The following is an 18,400-nucleotide window of genomic DNA, read 5'->3' on the forward strand; positions in this document are numbered from 1 at the left end:
TCATAAAGCCAGGTAGAAGATAAACATCTTGGCAGAGCTGAGTTTCAGGCAGTTCTGAAGGGAACCGACACGTGAGCAGAATGGTATTGGGAACATTTCTAGTCTCTGCTTGCAGTTCTTGATTCTAATGGATGATTCACAATAGATTTAATTCTGATCTGAAATGCACAGGCAGGCAGTCATTGCTATGTATACATGGGGCTGAAAACATCACTGAAACCCCAGTTTTAGATTTTGCCCCTGGATGGGTCAGTTACCCATGGTAGACAGATACAATAAGTAAAAAGAGTGTTGTCCTACCTACTATGTTGTGTAATTAACTTCAGATCATTTATATTCTTAGCGAAGTTTGTAGCACTGATTTTTTGAGAAATATACTATTGCTGAGGTAGAACCAAAAAACCCAAGAATTGGAAGAGACCTTAGGTAGTTAAATGTCATTTACTTTTTTCATTCAACAAATACTTATTAAGTGCCTGTTATATGTTAAGTACTGCTCCACAGGCTGTGAATGCAGTCGTGTCTCAGGCTGGTGGGGAGATAAGCACTAAGTATGTCAGCAACTAAATCCAGGAGGTGATATCAGATAGTAATAAGGACTGTGAAGAAAGTAACAGGGTCATGAGCTAGAGTCTGGCTCAGGAGAGGGGACTGCTTACGTAGGGTGTTGATGGAAGGCCATCTGAGGATGGTGATGGAATTTCAGGTCTGTCTATGGGAATAAGTGCTGTTGGATGACTCTTGGGAGTATTCATTCCCAATCATTCATTTACTGACTTAATAAAATATTTATTCTGTTCCTTCTATGTGCCAGTCATTTTTCAGTGAACTAGGGGTGAAGCAGTGGACAAGACAATGAGCCCTGCCCTATTGAAAGTTTTGTTCAGCCTCAAAGCAATCATGGAGTTTCAAGGGACCAAGAGGTCTATTAACTTAGGTCTCTTATTTTAGAGGTGAAGGAGTTTAGGCCCAGAGAAGCAAATGCTTTGCACATGCCTCCCTGCCAGTGGCTGGGCTTTGCAAGACTAGAGCACAGCCCTTGGCTTAGGGTCATTTCTCTTTGTCACTGTACCATGCGGGATTTCCATAAACATCTGTTTCAACAATTCCAGTTTCAAATAGTGCTGGGCTTAGTATTGGGACCCAAAGATAAGTCATTTTCCCCATCAGGACCTCCTGTCTGCTCTAAATTGAAGAGAACATGATTGAGGGTGATTAAGATGGTGCCTCACAGGCACAGGTATCAGGGGTTTAGTTAGGGACCCTGCCAAGTGTATCTGCAGTAAACTACATGTTCCATGAGGCTTCTCTGTGTACATCCTTAATGCCTGGTATGTAACTGGTCCATCACTTATTAGGTGTTCCAGGTATATAAAAATATAATAAGAAAAATATCTGTTGAAAACAAAACAAAAATGAAAGGAAAAAAACACACTGTATTTTCTCAAACTCAATATACATAGGATTGTGGATGTCTGTTTGTACAGATCATATTTTCTTCTCTCCAGTAATAAGAGTAATGCAAAGTAACCTCTCAGTTGATTAGTCAGAAACTGAAGAACTAATAATTAGGTTCTGTTCTCACGTGGAACAGTAATTTTACCCAGAGAAAAGAACTTTATGACAATATTTTTACATCTCTTTACATTCTTCAAGAGTGAATCTTAAATTTCTCATCTCATTTAATTATCACAATTCTGGGAGGTAGACAGGACAGGATAATTATATCTCATTCTGTGGATGAGAAAATTGACACTCAGATTATGGAATTTTGTTCAAGATGCCGTGATATTCTAGCTACTCTGCAAAGTGTCTGCCTCAGTGAAACTGGTCTGAGTGTCTATTAATAACCTCTGTTTACAAGTTGCAAATAGCAGGCATTATAAAAGCTGGACCTAATACATCATGCCATGATGCTGAGTTTAGGATTAGCTCCTCTGAGTTACTGGCCGGAGAACCTCTATACTTATCAGTGTGAGACAGCCTTGTTTTGACAGTGACAAAAACCCAAGTAATGTAATATACTCCACCTAATGATTTTCCATTGGTCATGTAAATAATTGTCAATAACTAATCAACAAGAGTTGTCATATTCTTATTGTTAACAAGGGCCGGAACACCAAAGAGAAGTTTTGGTACTCCAAAAAGGATCTAGTATGGGGTTTGGAAAGAGCCACTACATAGAAGCCAAGGTAATTGGTTAGAAACCTTGGTTTCTATATACTGCTCAGCTCTTTCACTAGTTTACAACATTAGGCAATCAACTTCCCTGAATGCAGTGTCCTAGTATATAAGGCAAGAGAGTTGGGCAAGATGATTTCAATGATTTTTTTCAAGTGCAAGCAAACTGTGTATTTGTGAAAGGCTATAGCACAGCAGTTTGCTAAAGGTTAATATCTCCATTCAATGTAATTGCCATTAAAGGGAACCAGATAGCAAGAGATAGGAAAAATCTGTTAATTGGAGAACAGTGTGAAGTAGAAGAATGAACAACTTTGTCTTTGGACTTAAAAGACATAGGGTTTCAAATCCAACCACATTTATAGGTACATGGCATGTAACAGGGATAAGAATTCTACCATTCTACTGACTGTTGTGGAGATCAAATGAGGTCCTGGTTGGGTACAGTTACTAAACTTTAAAAACTCTACCAAAGCAAAGTGTCAGTTTTTGTTTTGCGAGTATAACATGATGTAAATTACTTTTATGAAGAACTAAGGTATTTAAGGGTTTGAAGTATAATAATTTTACATAAAAGGAAGAACAGCTTTTCCACAAAATTCTCATGGACGTAGGGGGGAAACCTCTTAGGAATCCAGAAGCCCATTTTATGTTATTATGTAATCCAGTTGTCCCAGAGTATCATGCACAGAATTCCTTCAATAATCCATTTCTTTAAGTAGAGATGTAAAATATAAGAGAATTGATGGTGAAATAAAAAATTGGAAATGTAGTGCTTACATATAATAATTTAATTAAATGATCAAGGAATGTCAAGTTAATTCAATATATGTTCTACTCTCCTAGAATTTGTAAGAATCACACAAAACTAACATTTATTATACAGCCAGGCACTGTGTACTTGTTTTCATATATGTGATCTCATTTAGTCCTTACAACACTGCCGTGTAAATATTTTCATTCTTCTATACTAGATGAGGAAACAAAAGATCGAAGAGGTCGAGAAAATTGCCTAGATTTCAAACCCAGGTCTCTTAAATCTACCAGTAATTCTCTTACCTCACATCACAGACTCTTCTCTGGTTCCTGAGTTAACAAGTCCCAACAGACTGTACCTTAATGATGTTGTAAAGGGAAGTCCATGATCTGACTCAGCTTGGAAGGAAAGGAATTCTACTCTTCTTTTCCCCTCTCACAATAATCTCAGTGGAGTGCTGTGATCTTTTAATTTTGCTCCTGGCATAAAGGTCTGACACGCTCATCAAGTCCCAGCTCCCCCATCATTTTTCTCAAGGGTTAGGAGACGTTCAAGATAACTGTTTTTGTTTTGAACGAACTAGCATTCCACAAGGGCTACACATTTTAAGGTAAAATAGCACCTCTCTGGGCCTGAAGGTATAGACAAACTAAATGTCCTTTAATGGAGATTCTTTTTTTAATTCACTAAAGCTCAGATTGGAAGCCCAACCTAAGTGCTTCAGAATAAACAGGAGGGCATTATTTACTTTGTGAAGAATGTGATTTGTGGCTCATGGCAAAATTGAATAAAATGATCTAATTGTCTTGATGTTTGTGTCCTTTCTGTGGGTTTTTTCCCTTGTGGTTTTAAGACACATTTCTTAATTTTAAATCCAGTTTATTTAGTTCAAATATAAACAGAAAATCTTATAAGAATTGTTTTCCCTAAATTCTATGTTAATAGTCACACATGTTTTGTTTGAGTTAGTTTAACACAAAGACACGCATCTCTAGCAATGTTGAGTTCCCTTTTACCAATGCTGCCCAATACACTGATTTTCTTACAATATTCTTCCTGTGAAATGAATTTTGTCTCAGTGTAGGCATATCTGGGACTTATATAATGAAGACTTTTGTTATAACACAACATTAATTCCAAAAACTGTTATAATGTGGGTTTTTTTTTTCAAGAGCCAACTCAAATCCCACTTAGAATAGATTCCCAGAATCGTACATCACCACCACATTGCCTGCTCCCTCACCATTCATAAGTAATTACCCTCTTCTCTGTGTTCCCATCACACATTACTCATTCCTCTATAACAGCAATTTGTTGTGCCCTTCGCCTCTAGTCAGTTATTTACAGAAGTGTCTACCTCTCCTACCATGGTGGGAACCTCTGCGGGCAGGCATGGTGTCCGTCTGTTCTCTCTTCAGCCGTACCTGCCAGGATGTTAAGTGTTTTGTCCCACTCTTGAGGCTTTCTGCAATGTTAAATTATGTGGGGAGGCAGCTCTGCTCATCAGAAAATCATGTGAAAAGTTTTTTTAAAGGGTATTTATGAGAAAGCTGAGGTAACACAGGCGTTGGATGCAAAGAGTTGTGCTCAAAAAGAGTAACAGAAGTGACAAAAATAAGAATGTTGAAGTTCTTTTACTGAATTTTCAGTTGCATGTTTCATAGCTGTCATTTTGTGTGTGGCGGTAATGACATCAAAAGAAAATACATCTTGAGGTTTTGATGCCATTTGATAAATTGACTCAAAATTTTTCCTGTTTTGAAAAATCAGAATTCTCACCTACAGAGTAGGAATTTTGATTCTAATTGGAAAATCACAGTCATAGGGATGGGATATCACTAGGCTTACCATTGTTATTTTCAGTCTGTTTTGAAACGCATATTAGATATAAATACAGTATAGATTTCGATTTAAGATATAGATATAGGCAAAGGACATTTGGAAAGTGCACAAAAACTTTCAATAAGTAATGCATGCCTCACTGGGAGGCAGAGATGTTGGGCAGTTTTGTACTGCAGGCTTATTAGGAAAACTACCAAGATAAAATGATGTCTTCATTTGCGAAGGAAACCCAGAAGTACTGTCATTACCTGGGAAGCCTTGATTACCAGAATCAAGAATAAGTTTGTATTCCAGAATTAAAGTAGGTAATACAATTATTTGAGTTTAAATAACGTCAATGGCATTTCAATGGAGCTTGCTGAGTCATAGCCCTGTTCTCTTCTTACTGTACCGCGTTGCTATTCTGTTGGGAACACCTACACTTAGGCTGTGCTTCCCAACTTCTTTCACATCACGATTCATGTGGAAAGTGATGGCATTCATTCAGCACACTGGCGTGAGTAGATGAGGCTTCTCTTGGCCCAAGGTGACTGCTCAGGGACTATGGAATCTCGCCCCTTCTGACCCTCCCAAATATGGTACACCTGGGGCCCATTTGAGGCACACTGTGTCTTAGCCTGCCAGTTGCACTAGAGACTTGTTTTGCATGATTAAATAGAATAATTTTATTTTATGGCAAGTATCCAGAGTTTATTCATGATGAAACCAATATTTGTGCAGCATCAATTTTATGCAAGGATACTGTTGTAGATGCTAGGGATCCAACAATGAATTTTCTGTCTTACCCCGTGGGAGCCAATGAAATTGACAGTAGACGAACTATCTTAAGATCTCAACGTGTTTCCTCTCTTTATTTATATGCATGTAGCTTGCAGGTCGTCAGCCTTATATTTGTAATGTGAAGTATGGCTACTGAAATATGGAATAGGTATACTGTGATATAGCAGTGGGGTTATCCACTGGATGGAGAATTAGACCTATACTCTTAATTCCAAATCTTCCACTAGTAGTTTTCCCTCTCTGCACCTTAGTTTCTTGAATCTGGTAGTTGGACCAGCTGGATGGGTTTTAAACTGTACTATATGGATTCCCCACAGGCTCCATCCTTTCCTGTTCTTCATCCAGAAGTGATTTTGGACGCTTTTGGATGTGCTTCTTTGATACATTGTTTCCCTGAACAAAGGATTATGGAAGAGGGAGGCAAGTGCAGGAAGTTGAAAACTTATGGACCAGAATAATCTCTAAAGACTTTTAAAAGTCTCATATTTTCTAACTCTCCTTTTTTTTTTTCTTTTTATTCTTAGCTCAACAAGACCAAAAACTGTATGTAGAACATGAGATGTCACCCTTAATCTTTCCAAGAGTCTTTTCTGTCCCAGTATTGCTTTGGTACCTAAAAAAAAAAAAACAAAACAATAAAGACTGAATATAAGATCACATTTTAATTTTATGAAATGAAAATTTTAACATTTCTAAATGGCAATACTTTATAGTCTTCCAAATCTTCAAATATTTATGTCTCTTGATTTAAAATCTTCAACAGCGAACACACATACACCTAAGTAATATATAAATTTTAGAAATATTATTTTCTCCATCATATAACTAGTAGTCAATGCTTATGTTACCTGTATGCTTCATTTAGATTCAGATGATTCTTCCAGCTCTTCTGACTGTGAATTAGAGAATTTATTTATACAATATCCAAGGATAGAAAAGATACAACCAGATTGTATCTCTTAATTTAAAAACAGTTGCATTTGGGAGTTTTGTGTACAAGGTTTGTTGGTGATTTTATTTTTACTTTCACTTAACTTTTTTGTTTTTAATCACAATTGTATTGCCATCATTTCAGAAAAGTTGATAAGCTGTGCCTTTTAGCAGTTAAATAATTTCTTGGTTTTTCTGCTACTCTTAACATCTTCTCTTGTTAACCACACTCTCACTGAAGTAACTGCTTAAAACATTTTCAAAAAATCCTTAAAAATCTTCAAACAGGGCCTAGGATTTTTAAAAAGCGTAAAATCTAGACTATTCTTTCAGCTTAATCTAGAAGGTGTTTCACACCTGGTTACTTGTTGCCTAATGTGTGTCATGGACCATGGAGGTCCTGGGCAAGGATGCTTACTGTTGTGACTGCTGTATTGCACTGCCCAGACCCCCTTCAGGACTGAGGCTCTCACTCCCCCACTGGCTGGGATTGTTGGCTGCTGACGGTTCACAGCTGAGTCCCTCTCTTCTTCCTTGCAAGCAGCCCGTATCCATTGGCTGGCAGATGTAGGGGTATAAAAGCCCTACCCCCTAGCTTCAAGGAAAGACAATTCTGCAGAGCCATCCGAACTCCAGAGTTCTCCGTGAAACCATCAGAAGCCTTTGTTATAACTGAACCATAGTTCAATTCCTCCCTCTATCCAGATGCTTCCTGTTCTCACCCACAGGCATGAGCTCAAAACCACTCTTCAATAACTTCTTTAGTGCAAAGCTCTGTTTCAGAATCTGATTCCTAGCAAACTCAACCTATGACTATAGCTCCATACGGGGAGAGCAGGGTGCCACTGTTTGGTCACGGAGGTTGACATAAACCTTTAAATCAAGGACATTATTATATTCGGTGTCATAGAAGCATCATACAATCCTATGGGAGTGGAAGAAGTGACTTATTTTGCTTGGAGTATAACAAAGGAAGAATTACGAAAGGTTTTTCAGAAGAGGTAATGTTTGAGCTTAACTTTGAAGAATGAGTAGGTCTTCTCTAGACAAAGAAGGATGTGAGGTAGTCTGGGTTTGTAAAAGAACACAGCTTATTAAAGATGTGGCAGAGAGCTCAGTGTGGCAGCTGGAAGGTGGGCTCCATGGGTGGGGTCCCAGTAGAGATGGGTCCAGAGCCAGTCCATGAAGCACTCTACTGATTTTGAAGGTTCTTATGCTGGAGTGTCCTCTTCCTCCCTAATTCCCGTCTGTCAAATTTGGCACCCCTGCTTCCCATACAAGATGTAATTTGAGTAGATATACTTAGAGACACCCTTCTTCCACTTGTTTGCTTGAAGACTTGTTATTTCTTTTTCTATTTTCTTAAATACTATTTTATTTATTAACCGTTTCATTTTAACCTACTTTAGAAAAGCCTCATGTTTATATAAAGAGTGTATCTTTTAGTCTGGCTTTAAAATAACCTTCTATAAAAAGACACAAAGATCTTTCTCTATCGTGCTTAAAATTCTACCACTAGCGATTTCTGGAATTCCAAGTGGTAAGGTAAAGTAAAGTTTAGATAGTCCAGATTTCTCACACATGAACCCTCGTTTCAAGCCTCAGATGAAGGGTTGTCCAGTTGTTTTTAGTATATCTCTAGTAATGGAAACATTGACCTTTACCTGTTTCTGTTAATACTGATATATCACGGAGTAACAAAATTGCAGAGTTGGAATTAATCATTGTTTTACAGGTGAGAAAACCAAGGTCTAGAGAGAAGAAATCATTTACCTAAGGTCATACAGTAGATGTTGACAAATCCAGAGGGACAATTCATATTCTTCATCTAGCAACTTTGTCTCTCTATGGCTACATAATGAATTCATTAGATACCTATCTGAATTATTGGGAGGCAGGAAACTGGGGTACCAACCCATCCTCTGCCCCTAATCATCTCCATGACTCAGGTCCCAGCTGTATCAGTCTTCCAGGTCTGTTTTCTCACCTGGGAAATCAGAGGTCTGGACTAGAGGAACTCCAGAGCCCTCCTCCCAGGCATTTTAAGAGTCTTTATCCTTTCTTTAGGAGCAGATATGTCTAAGGGTCCTAGTGGGCCAGTTGAAGACTGAAAGGAGAAGAATACAGTAAAGAGAACTGGCTCAGGAAGATTCACATGTCCTCCTCAACAATTTGCTAGTCCAAGCTTCTAGTCAGATGCATTCTTGGAGCCTTTATTTTCTGATTTAGGGGCATTTTACAATAGTCTCACTTTAGGTATATTTTACACTGTTCTTCCTTTGTAGCAGAAATGTTCAGATTACCTGTTCTTTAAACATGGACCATAAAGTCTTTCCTCAGAAACTGACTCTACCTTATATGCTGCTGCTGGTTTTGAGTAAATGGGCTTGAATCTTGCAGCCAAGCCTCAATGCAAACAAAAATATTTTCTGGTCAAGCATTTTCTCGTTTGTTCAACTCCATTACAGGGTTGGCTTTAAAAAAAAAAAAAAAAAAAAAAAAGTGAAAACCCACAGAAGAGCAAAACACAAACCCTGGGAAGACAGTTTCCAGCCACATTAGCTCAGATCACCAGGGTAGAAAAGAACCAGGGCCTTCATTGTCGAGACCATCGTCATCTCCAGACTCTCATCTTATGTTCTTCTGCTATTTTAATTTCACCACTTCAAAATGGGGGGAAAATAGGTTAATAGTTTCCATGAGTTTAGACTGTGACCAGAGGCATACTAAGCAATTTCAGAACCTCCAGCAACCGCAACTTGGAGGAGAGGACGGTGATGGATTTACTGTCCTCTGGATTCCAGAGTTAGGGGAATCGGGCCAGCACTGTGATGCCAAAGTGGGATGTAAACAATATTCCTTCCTTCATTCTTTTTGCACATATTCATCCTGAGTTTCTTTTTATTCCAGGTAGTATACCAGGTGAAGCATGGAACAGAGAAATACATTCTTAAGACATAGTCCCTGCCCTTAAAGAATTGCAGTATAGTAGAGGAAATAGACATATATGCAAATAACTTCAATACAGTGAACACTGTAAGTGCTTTAAGCAACATGAATTAAGTGCTCAGGAAGGGGAGAGAAAGAAGCAATTTATTCCAACTGAAGGCATTGAGGAAGGCTTTACTGGGGAGATGCCTTCTGACCCGTACCTTGAAAGGTCAAAATAGCAAATTGTGATTCCTTCTAGGCATTAGCCAATGCACAGAAATATGGAAGTTTCTCGTAGGTTTGAACAAAAGTGAGCAGTCTGAGACATCAGGGGAATCTGAGCCTAAAAAGGGAGTTTGCATGTCAGGTAAGGAACGAGCTGTTTTCACATTGTGGAGCCATATAAGTTTTTCTAGCAAGAAAGCTGCTTGGTCACATGTGTGTTTTAGAAAGGAAACTGGAAGTCACTGTGAGGATCGGCAAGTGTTACAGGAAGAGAGATGGAAACAAGAAGCCAGTCAGAAACTGTTGCTGTAGTTGTCATCAGCACACTAGTTATCTACCTACAGGCACGCCTTGCCTCATGCCCATTTAAAGTTTCCAGTGGTAAGAGGGAAATTACTCCTTGATTTCCACATCCCTTCGAGTTCCACATGTTTCTAATCAGATCCCCATCCCAGGTTTATTCTAAATCGTAAACTCATTGAGTCAGTCCAGACTTCTCAGTTGAAATATAGCACATTACATGTGAAACATGGCTGTTGGTAAGAGAGCATGGTATTCTAGGCAAGGATGGAAAGTTAACAGCTAATTGTATCAATCTTTCTGAGTCCTGACTCAATAAATGGTATCCCTTTTAAAGGGAGGGGGGATTTATTTTTAAAGCTGAGCATATTTTTAAAGTCAAATAAATTGACTTTCTTAATTCATTTCTCAAAACTGGAACCCCGCTAGGTTCAACATTTCCATCAAGAGTTCACAACACTAAGCGTGGAGATGGTGTTTGAATCAAGGCTTTAAATGATCAAAAGCCTCATTGATTATGCTGAGCTCTGATTGGGTTCTGCAACCAGCATGCTCTCTGCGAGTCTGGGTTGTCAGAAAGACCACTCTAAAATGTTAAGGTCCTTGGTGACCCCACTAGGATTTTGACGACTAATCAAGTTTTAGAAGTAATAGAGAAGTATTCTTCCAGTGGAGATCCCGGATTGTGTAGTTCAGGGGTCAAAACTATCGCCATGGCCAAATCCAGCCTGCTTTTGTAACTAAAGTTTTATTGAAACACAGTCATGCCCATTTACTTACACACTGTCTATGGCTGCCTTCTTGCCACTACAGCAAAATTGAGTTGCTCTAACAAAGCTAGAAGTATTTACTACATGGGCCTTTACAGAAAAGTTTGCTATTACCCCTGCTGTATTGGAAAGGAACACAAGTAGAAGTCAGACAACATGAGTTCTAAATCCTACATTTGCCACCCAGAACTTGCATGACCTTAGAAAAGCCACTTGATCCATCTGTGTTTCATTCTCTCTGAAATAAAGATATACACTCTGCCTTCTTCCAAATACTGTGATAAGCACGTGAGCCCATGTGTTCTGTAACAGTGCTTGTCATGCTGTAAGTTACTACATAAATGGAGCTCTTCACGTCTTAGCCTAACGTTGGCATTTTTCTTTTCCTCCTCAGAACACCCTGGAGCAGTGCAGCGTGTGCTCCAAGCCCATCATGGAGCGGATTCTCCGAGCCACTGGGAAGGCCTATCATCCTCACTGCTTTACCTGCGTGATGTGCCACCGCAGCCTGGATGGGATCCCGTTCACCGTGGACGCTGGCGGCCTCATCCACTGCATCGAAGACTTCCACAAGTAGGCAACCTACTCTCCCTCCTGCAGCCTAATTGTCCTCTTGGGGTCTATTCTTACTGCCTGTATCTGGGCTTCACACTCTTCTCTCTCCGAGCTATAGGATCTCCGGATTTGGTGGGACGTTAAAAAGAGGTTATTTATCCCCTCCTCCAATGCAGGAATTGATATTAGGTACTCCATGTGGTCCTCCAGCCTGGCCTCTGCTTCAAGACTTCCCTGGGGCTTATCCATCACATCTTTGTGTAGCTCTAATTATGAGGAAGTTGACTTAGCCGCAGAACATGTGTACTGGAAAGAGGCAGGATCCTGGGGTAGCTCTCCCTGGCCTAAACATGAACAAGATATGTGACAGTGGACAAATTGCCCAATTTCTCTGAGCTTCTCAGTTTGGTCATTAGACCAGACCCTGTCTTGAAGCTTCCCATCTGAGACAGCCTAGGGTTCTCTCTAGAGCTGACCTCTACGTCTTGGCCACTCTGCATATAGGAGGTTATGGGAGGGACTGGCACAGAGAACAGTTCAATCCCTCTTGCTAATGCAGCCTCTCACATATTTGGAGGCTATTTTATGCCATTATCAGCATATTCACACCCTCCACTAAGCTCTACCCCCACCAGGTCTTCTCTTCCTCAGGATATTTTCTAATCTTTCGATGACGATTAGAAAGTAGAATCTTAAGGTCAAGACCACTTAACTGATGGGCCTGGAAAATTATGTCACCACTTCCTCACTTCTCTAATTTGTAGATCCCTCTTTACTATAGCTGGAGTTTTCATGAAAATTGTATAGCTTTGCATTTTGCTTATTCTTATTTGGCCAGTTTGTTGGTTGGTTAATTGGTTGATCACATTTGTTGCATATTTCTAGGAACCATATGACAGCTATAGATGTGGTTTGTAAATGGCAGACACGGAGGTTTCTGGCTCATGTTTGCTTCGCAGTGGCTTTAAGAACAGTCTGAGGCTCTCAGAGAGGTGAAGCTCATATGGCTCACCAGTTTGGGTATCCGTTCTATGGCCTCCAGATGTGCAGTCTTGTGGGTTAATTTTCACCGCTCTGTTGATTGTCAACAACTGGGAGGTACTTGCCACAAACAGTTTGGGGACCTGAGACTCATATTTTAAGAAAAGAATTTCCTGACCACTTTTCAAGTAGCAGGGAAAGTGAAAACCTCACCAAAAGATGTGAGGCTGAATAAATTTAAAAAAACAAAACAAAAAAAACCCCAGAGGCAGGAATTCTTGACCTGAATTAGACAAGAAAGGGCTCACTTTGAAAGGGCAGTCACAGCATAAATTGTACTTCACGTTATTGATATTTTTAGCTTCTAATTACACATGAAAAAAAAAAGAAAAAAACCCTGCATCTATTTAAGGGAAGTGAAAAGATACCATTGGGGAGTGTATTTCTGTCACTGTTTCTCTCCTTTCTTAGACTTACCCTAATCCAAGAAAGACTGATAGATATAATCAGAGCACACATGTTTCTGTTGCTGAAAAAGACTGATATGTTACACCCCTCAATTAAAACAGGAAATCAATTCTGACAAATGTAAGTTTATATCTATGCCATTTATCTTTCATTTCTAGGAGTGGAGAGCATAATTAGAGACTTGTGACTGGTGACATGTGTGTGGGTCTGAACACTCCAGGAAGGCAGACTTGAGCAACTGAAAGGGAAAAAGAATCTGAAACCCCCAATGCTCCCCATCACCACTAATTCAGTGGCCAGTTAAAATACAAATTATTAAAAATAATGTTGTCTGCATGATTGGCAGGTATGCAGGGGGAGAAGCTTTTTGATCTTTTCTCCATTTCCCAAAGAAGAATAAAAGATACATTTTACAGAACTCCGTTTTTGAGTCTTGAAAGGACTGGAATAAAAAGCAGCTACAAGTCCAACCCATTAGCCATGTCTTAGCCATGGACATTGCATGGCTAAGAAGAGTGGGCTGCAGAGAGGGGAATATAGCCGCCTTCTGCAGATTCTTGATCATTCTGAACAGGTCTCCCATTTGTGAGCTTTTGGGAGATGTATTTCAATTCTGTTCTACCACATCTATGAAGAGCCCTCTATGTGCCAATTACTGTGCTTAGTGCTAAAGGAGAGAAAGTGCATAGGTAGAAATACGTAGAGAGAAGCGCCTGTCTGCAAGGAGCTTGCCAGGACGAGGGGAGAGAATAAGTGCAGATTCTGTGTGATACCAGGCAGAAAAGACTGTAAAGGTGACGATGTGAGGCACAGGCAAGGGCCTGAGCTGTCAGACCCAGAGGATATTACTCAGCCCTGGGATCTGAGTAGGCTTCTGGAAGCAGAGTGTACTAAATGGGAAATGGAGATTCTTGGCAGAAGGAACAACTCAGGCAATAACAAAGGGCCCAGAGTGAAGAAAGGCTCTCTGCTTTCAAGAAAGATCCGCTTGGCTGAAATGAGAACAGCCTGCGAATAGAAGCTATGGTGAGATGCAGGAGGCCCAGGAGAAGGAATTTATCTCTCCTGCTTAGAAACCCTTCCTTTAAACTGGTGCTTCCCAAACTTCAGTGGGCTTACAAGTCACCTAGCGATCTTGTTAAATTGCAGATTTTAGTTCAGGAGGTCTGGGGTGGGAGTGCCTAAGATTCTGCCTTTCTGACAAGGTCCCAGGTGGTCTTGGACTGCACTCTGAGTAACAAGCTTCTGAAATGCTATTTTTAAAGCCTTGCTTGTGGGCCATCCCCTCCATAACTGCCATCAGTCAGGGTTGGCCCAAATCCTCCATCCTATTAGGCAGAAACTCTGTCCCATATGTCATTTCAGATGACTGCTCAAACTAGTTCCCTGGCAGACTGCCTGTATCGCACCCTCACCCCCAAAACACACACACACACACACACACACAGATTTACTTTCCCATTTCACCTAAATGGCCATCTTTCAAGGCCCAACTCAATTATCATCTACTCTAAGAATCCTCCTCTGATCTCAAACGCTCCCTAAACCCATGTTTGAATTTATATCTCCTTCTCTATGTTTCATAGTTTTGTAAATTCACTATAGATAGCACCTTACATAGCCTGATAAGTAATAAAGAATACACACACACACACACACACACGCTATTTTACAGTAACCCCCTTAAATCATTTTTGCAATATGGTAGGACATGTATATATGTTAATAGAACAAATGCAGAAATATATAGAACTCCCTCACCAGTGTGATTGCTGGAGTCTGAGTTCATTTCTGTATTCCCAGTGCCAGGACAGTGAGCTCAGAAAAGCAGATTCATTTAACTGACCCTTTCACTGTGTTGAGTCTCTATTCCACTATCTGTGCTTTCTTATCAGGGATGTTACATGCATCCATTTATTTGTTTAATCAGCATCCATTTGTGGATTGCCAGAAATGTGCCAGGACTCAGTGATTAAGATCATCCCTCTCTGAGCTTTGGCTCCCATGGCTGTAAAGCAGAAATGATAAAAGTATTTCTTAATAATGTTTGCTATCAGTAAAAAATAAGGCCAAGTGTATAGAGTGCTTAACAAGGCTTGGCACAATAATAAGCACACAATTTTAACCATCAGAAGTGTTTTTATCAAATTAATTTTATTGTTATTGTCTGCTTAGTGAGCTGAGCCTTGAAATAGACCACCTGGGATTTTTAACAATCCTCAAAATGCCGGCCAAGGAACACAGTGGGGACAGTGGAAACCACTGCCTGTCTCTTCACTTTGCCTTTTCCCATCATAGAAATGAGGCCAATTGGTAAGAGGAAATCATTACTCAGCAAGAATACAGTCTGTGCCTTTCCAAAGAGGAACCTTGAGATTGAACATAAAGGCCTAAGCAACATCTTTTCATGCGAAATGTGGCAAATACTTCATTCCATTAGATATTGCCTGACTTTCTACCTTCTGCACCAGTCACACTAGTTATTTCTAGAAACTCAGAAATAGAGCAAATCCTGTCCTTTGGAAGCTCACAGTTTTGAGGTCTCCAAAGATATGCAGATAATTACTGCTAAAATAGGCAATTTCAGTGAAAGATATTTTATCCTCAAGGAGTTAGTAATCCTACTTGGGGACATTGGGGAAGACTCACAGATAAAGTGATAGGCAAGACACACTTCTGACCTCACAGAGTTTACAGTCCCAGTGGGTTTGGGGAAGGAAATTTTGCAGCTGATTCCAGAAGGCTGCTTATTTCACTACTGATGACCCAGATTCAAAAATAATCAAGTAGTCCAAAGCAATTTTTTTTGCCACTGAGTATGAACTTCTTGCATAAAATACCAATTATAACAACTCTGATTACTGCCGCAATTGTACCATGATCCTCTAAATTTTTCTTTCATAGCAATCAATTGATCTGCTGCTTAATTCATATTTATTTAGATTGCAGCCATACAGATGCCTTTTGGGTGCTGCCAGGAAAATTAATATGTACATATAGAGTATAATGTATGTAAAGATGCTTTGACAACCATAAAGTGCTCTGCAAAGAGTTAGATTACTATCATTATTTCTTTTTAAGTCTCTACAAATAGATAAATTTTAACATCATTAATCTTAAAACCATTACGATGAAAAAACTGAGTTGCTCAGTTTTTCTTTTTTAGTCTTTTCAGTTCTTATCCATTTCCATTTCAAATCACGTCTCATTTCACACCTTCATAAATACCACACCTAATTTCCAGAAGATACAGATGGGTGCACAGCCTATATTTGCAGCCTATTAATCTGTTAAGAGAAAAAAAAAATGTTATGGCCATTGGTCATATTAAGGAATATTAAGAGATTAGGAAATATTAAAATTCCTCACCAAGAGTTAACCTCAAAAACATATGGATATGTGTGTGTATGTATATATATGTGTGTGTGTGTGTGTGTGTGTGTGTTGGGTGGGGAATTCATATACACATACCCTTTGGAAGTTCTAAAATCCTTTGAAGAATAGAGAACTGGACAGCTTTATAATTTTTTCTTTTTAAACAAAAGTTTAACACAACCAAAATATAAGAAGTGCAGATTTGGCCATAGGAAGTTTGGTATAAAGAGTATTTAAACTCACTAACCTCTGCTGCTTTGAAAAGATACGTATTTGAGGTTTCTTGTGTTCATTCCTAGAATTCAAGACACATTTCAAAGAAGAGGCTTAATAATTGGGAATGAGGCAAAGTTACCAACCTCAGGATACTTGGGTAGCGCCTGGGGAGCACATACAAAAGTCTAGAAGCAGAAGTCAGAAACAAGTAGGGGCCTCCTTGCCTCTCTGGCTGACCTGCCCAAGCCCAGGGTTTGTGTTTGCGATCTATCCACAGGTGAATCCCACGCCACGGTAGCTCTTCATGCGGAAGCAGTTCACACACTCACGCCCCTACCTCACCAAATATCATGATATTTATCATCTAGAAGGACCTCAACAGTCACCAAGTGTAAGTCCCTTATTTTAAGCTGAGGAAGCAGACTCAAGGAAAGTGACTTGCTCAAGGTCACACAAGACGGCAGACCAGGTGTCCTGGCTCTTGGTTTACACCTTTTCTTTTCACCTCCAAGCCTCATCTTTTTGCCAGTGTCTATGCTCAGTATCTAACCAGAACTATCTCTCCGTTTTCAGGAAGTTTGCCCCCCGCTGTTCTGTGTGCAAGGAACCTATCATGCCAGCCCCTGGCCAGGAAGAGACCGTCCGGATTGTGGCTCTGGATCGCGATTTCCACGTTCACTGCTACCGGTGTGAGGTCTGTGGTCAGCGCCCCCTCACCCTGCCAGGCCCACTAGAGCCAGATTTTCATATATATAGCAATGATTAAATCTGGGGGAGCCCCTAGTGCCTGTGTTCATAGGACTTGTGTTTTACAAGAGGCCTGTAATCCAGGCTGGAAGTGACAAGGGAAGCCTCTTGCCCAAGGGCCATGTCTTCATTTATACAGCAAAGGGCAGCAAGTCTTTCTCCTCTAATCTGGGTATGAAAAGGTATAAAAACATTCAGAGAATGATTTTAAAACATTTTCTTGTCCTTGTCCTATGACTTACCCAGAGCCCCTCTTTGAAAACACTTTTCTTGTTTTCTAGCAGCGCTTCCGAGTGCAGCAGTTAGCATTAGCTGTCTGCGAGAGATAGTGTGAACCTCTTTATTACCACATCCTCATGAGATTGGCTCTTCTAGTCCCACGAGGAGATTTTCCCAAGACACAGGCTGGCGGGGCTGGCGGGGTGGCCCCTGCTCTCCAGGACTGCAGTCAGGTCATTCACCGCCTGAGCTGTAACGACCACCTGTTTCATGCAGTGTGCTTTGTTCGGCCCTACATGCCTCTCTCTGGCCTTCCCATGAGCAAAGAGAATAAAAGACTTGCAGCTTTTACACGAGGTTTTATGACTAAAGAGGAACAGCAGTGTCCTCTCCTCCGTGCTGTATCCTTTAGAAAGTACAGCAGGGGCTTCCCTGGTGGCGCAGTGGTTGAGAATCTGCCTGCCAATGCAGAGGACACGGGTTCGAGCCCTGGTCTGGGAAGATCCCACATGCCACGGAGCAGCTGGGCCCATGAGCCACAACTACTGAGCCTGCGCATCTGGAGCCTGTGCTCCGCAACAAGAGAGGCCGCGACAGTGAGAGGCCCGCGCACCGCGATGAAGAGTGGCCCCCACTTGCCGCAACTAGAGAAAGCCCTCGCACAGAAACGAAGACCCAACACAGCCATAAAAATAAATTAATTAATTAATTAATTTAAAAAAAAAAAAAGAAAGTACAGCAGGTCATTTCCCTCCAGCCCCCGCCCCCAAACCTTAAGATTTTATTTTCTTTCTAAAGTTGGAATAAGTAAGTAGAGCCCGTTGGTGGCCTTTCTGCTTAGCAGGAGTCACTCTACAACTTAGCTTCTGCCCTGCAATTACCAGGAGATTCTGTCCCTGCACCTGTATATTACTTTTGAGAGATCCTTAAATTAATGATAAATGGCAAAGATGAATTAATGATTCGGGATCTCTTCTTGTTTTATTTTCTCTTGTGCTTGTTCTTGTTGTTTGGGTGAGGGGAGCAAAACTACTAGCTGGGAGCCTAGACCCTCAGGTTCTTCTTTTCCTGGACCTGTATTTCCCATTAAGTGATCTCAGGAGGGTCATTTCACTCTGTTCAT

General features: G+C 40.4%; 1 protein-coding gene across 8 annotated transcripts in view; it reads left to right on the forward strand.

The window, feature by feature from the left end:
- LOC118894686 (LIM domain containing preferred translocation partner in lipoma) overlaps positions 1-18,400 on the forward strand; it is a 697,996-nt gene that overhangs the window by 665,875 nt on the left and 13,721 nt on the right. For all 8 annotated transcript variants that reach the window (XM_036851114.1, XM_036851111.1, XM_036851112.1 and 5 more), the window contains 2 exons: positions 11,111-11,289; positions 16,885-17,005. In XM_036851114.1, the coding sequence (XP_036707009.1) occupies positions 11,111-11,289; positions 16,885-17,005 (300 nt within the window). The remainder of the gene's footprint in view (positions 1-11,110; positions 11,290-16,884; positions 17,006-18,400) is intronic.

This window comes from Balaenoptera musculus, chromosome 4 (assembly GCF_009873245.2).
Source record: "Balaenoptera musculus isolate JJ_BM4_2016_0621 chromosome 4, mBalMus1.pri.v3, whole genome shotgun sequence".
NCBI classification, from domain to species: Eukaryota; Metazoa; Chordata; class Mammalia; order Artiodactyla; family Balaenopteridae; genus Balaenoptera; species Balaenoptera musculus.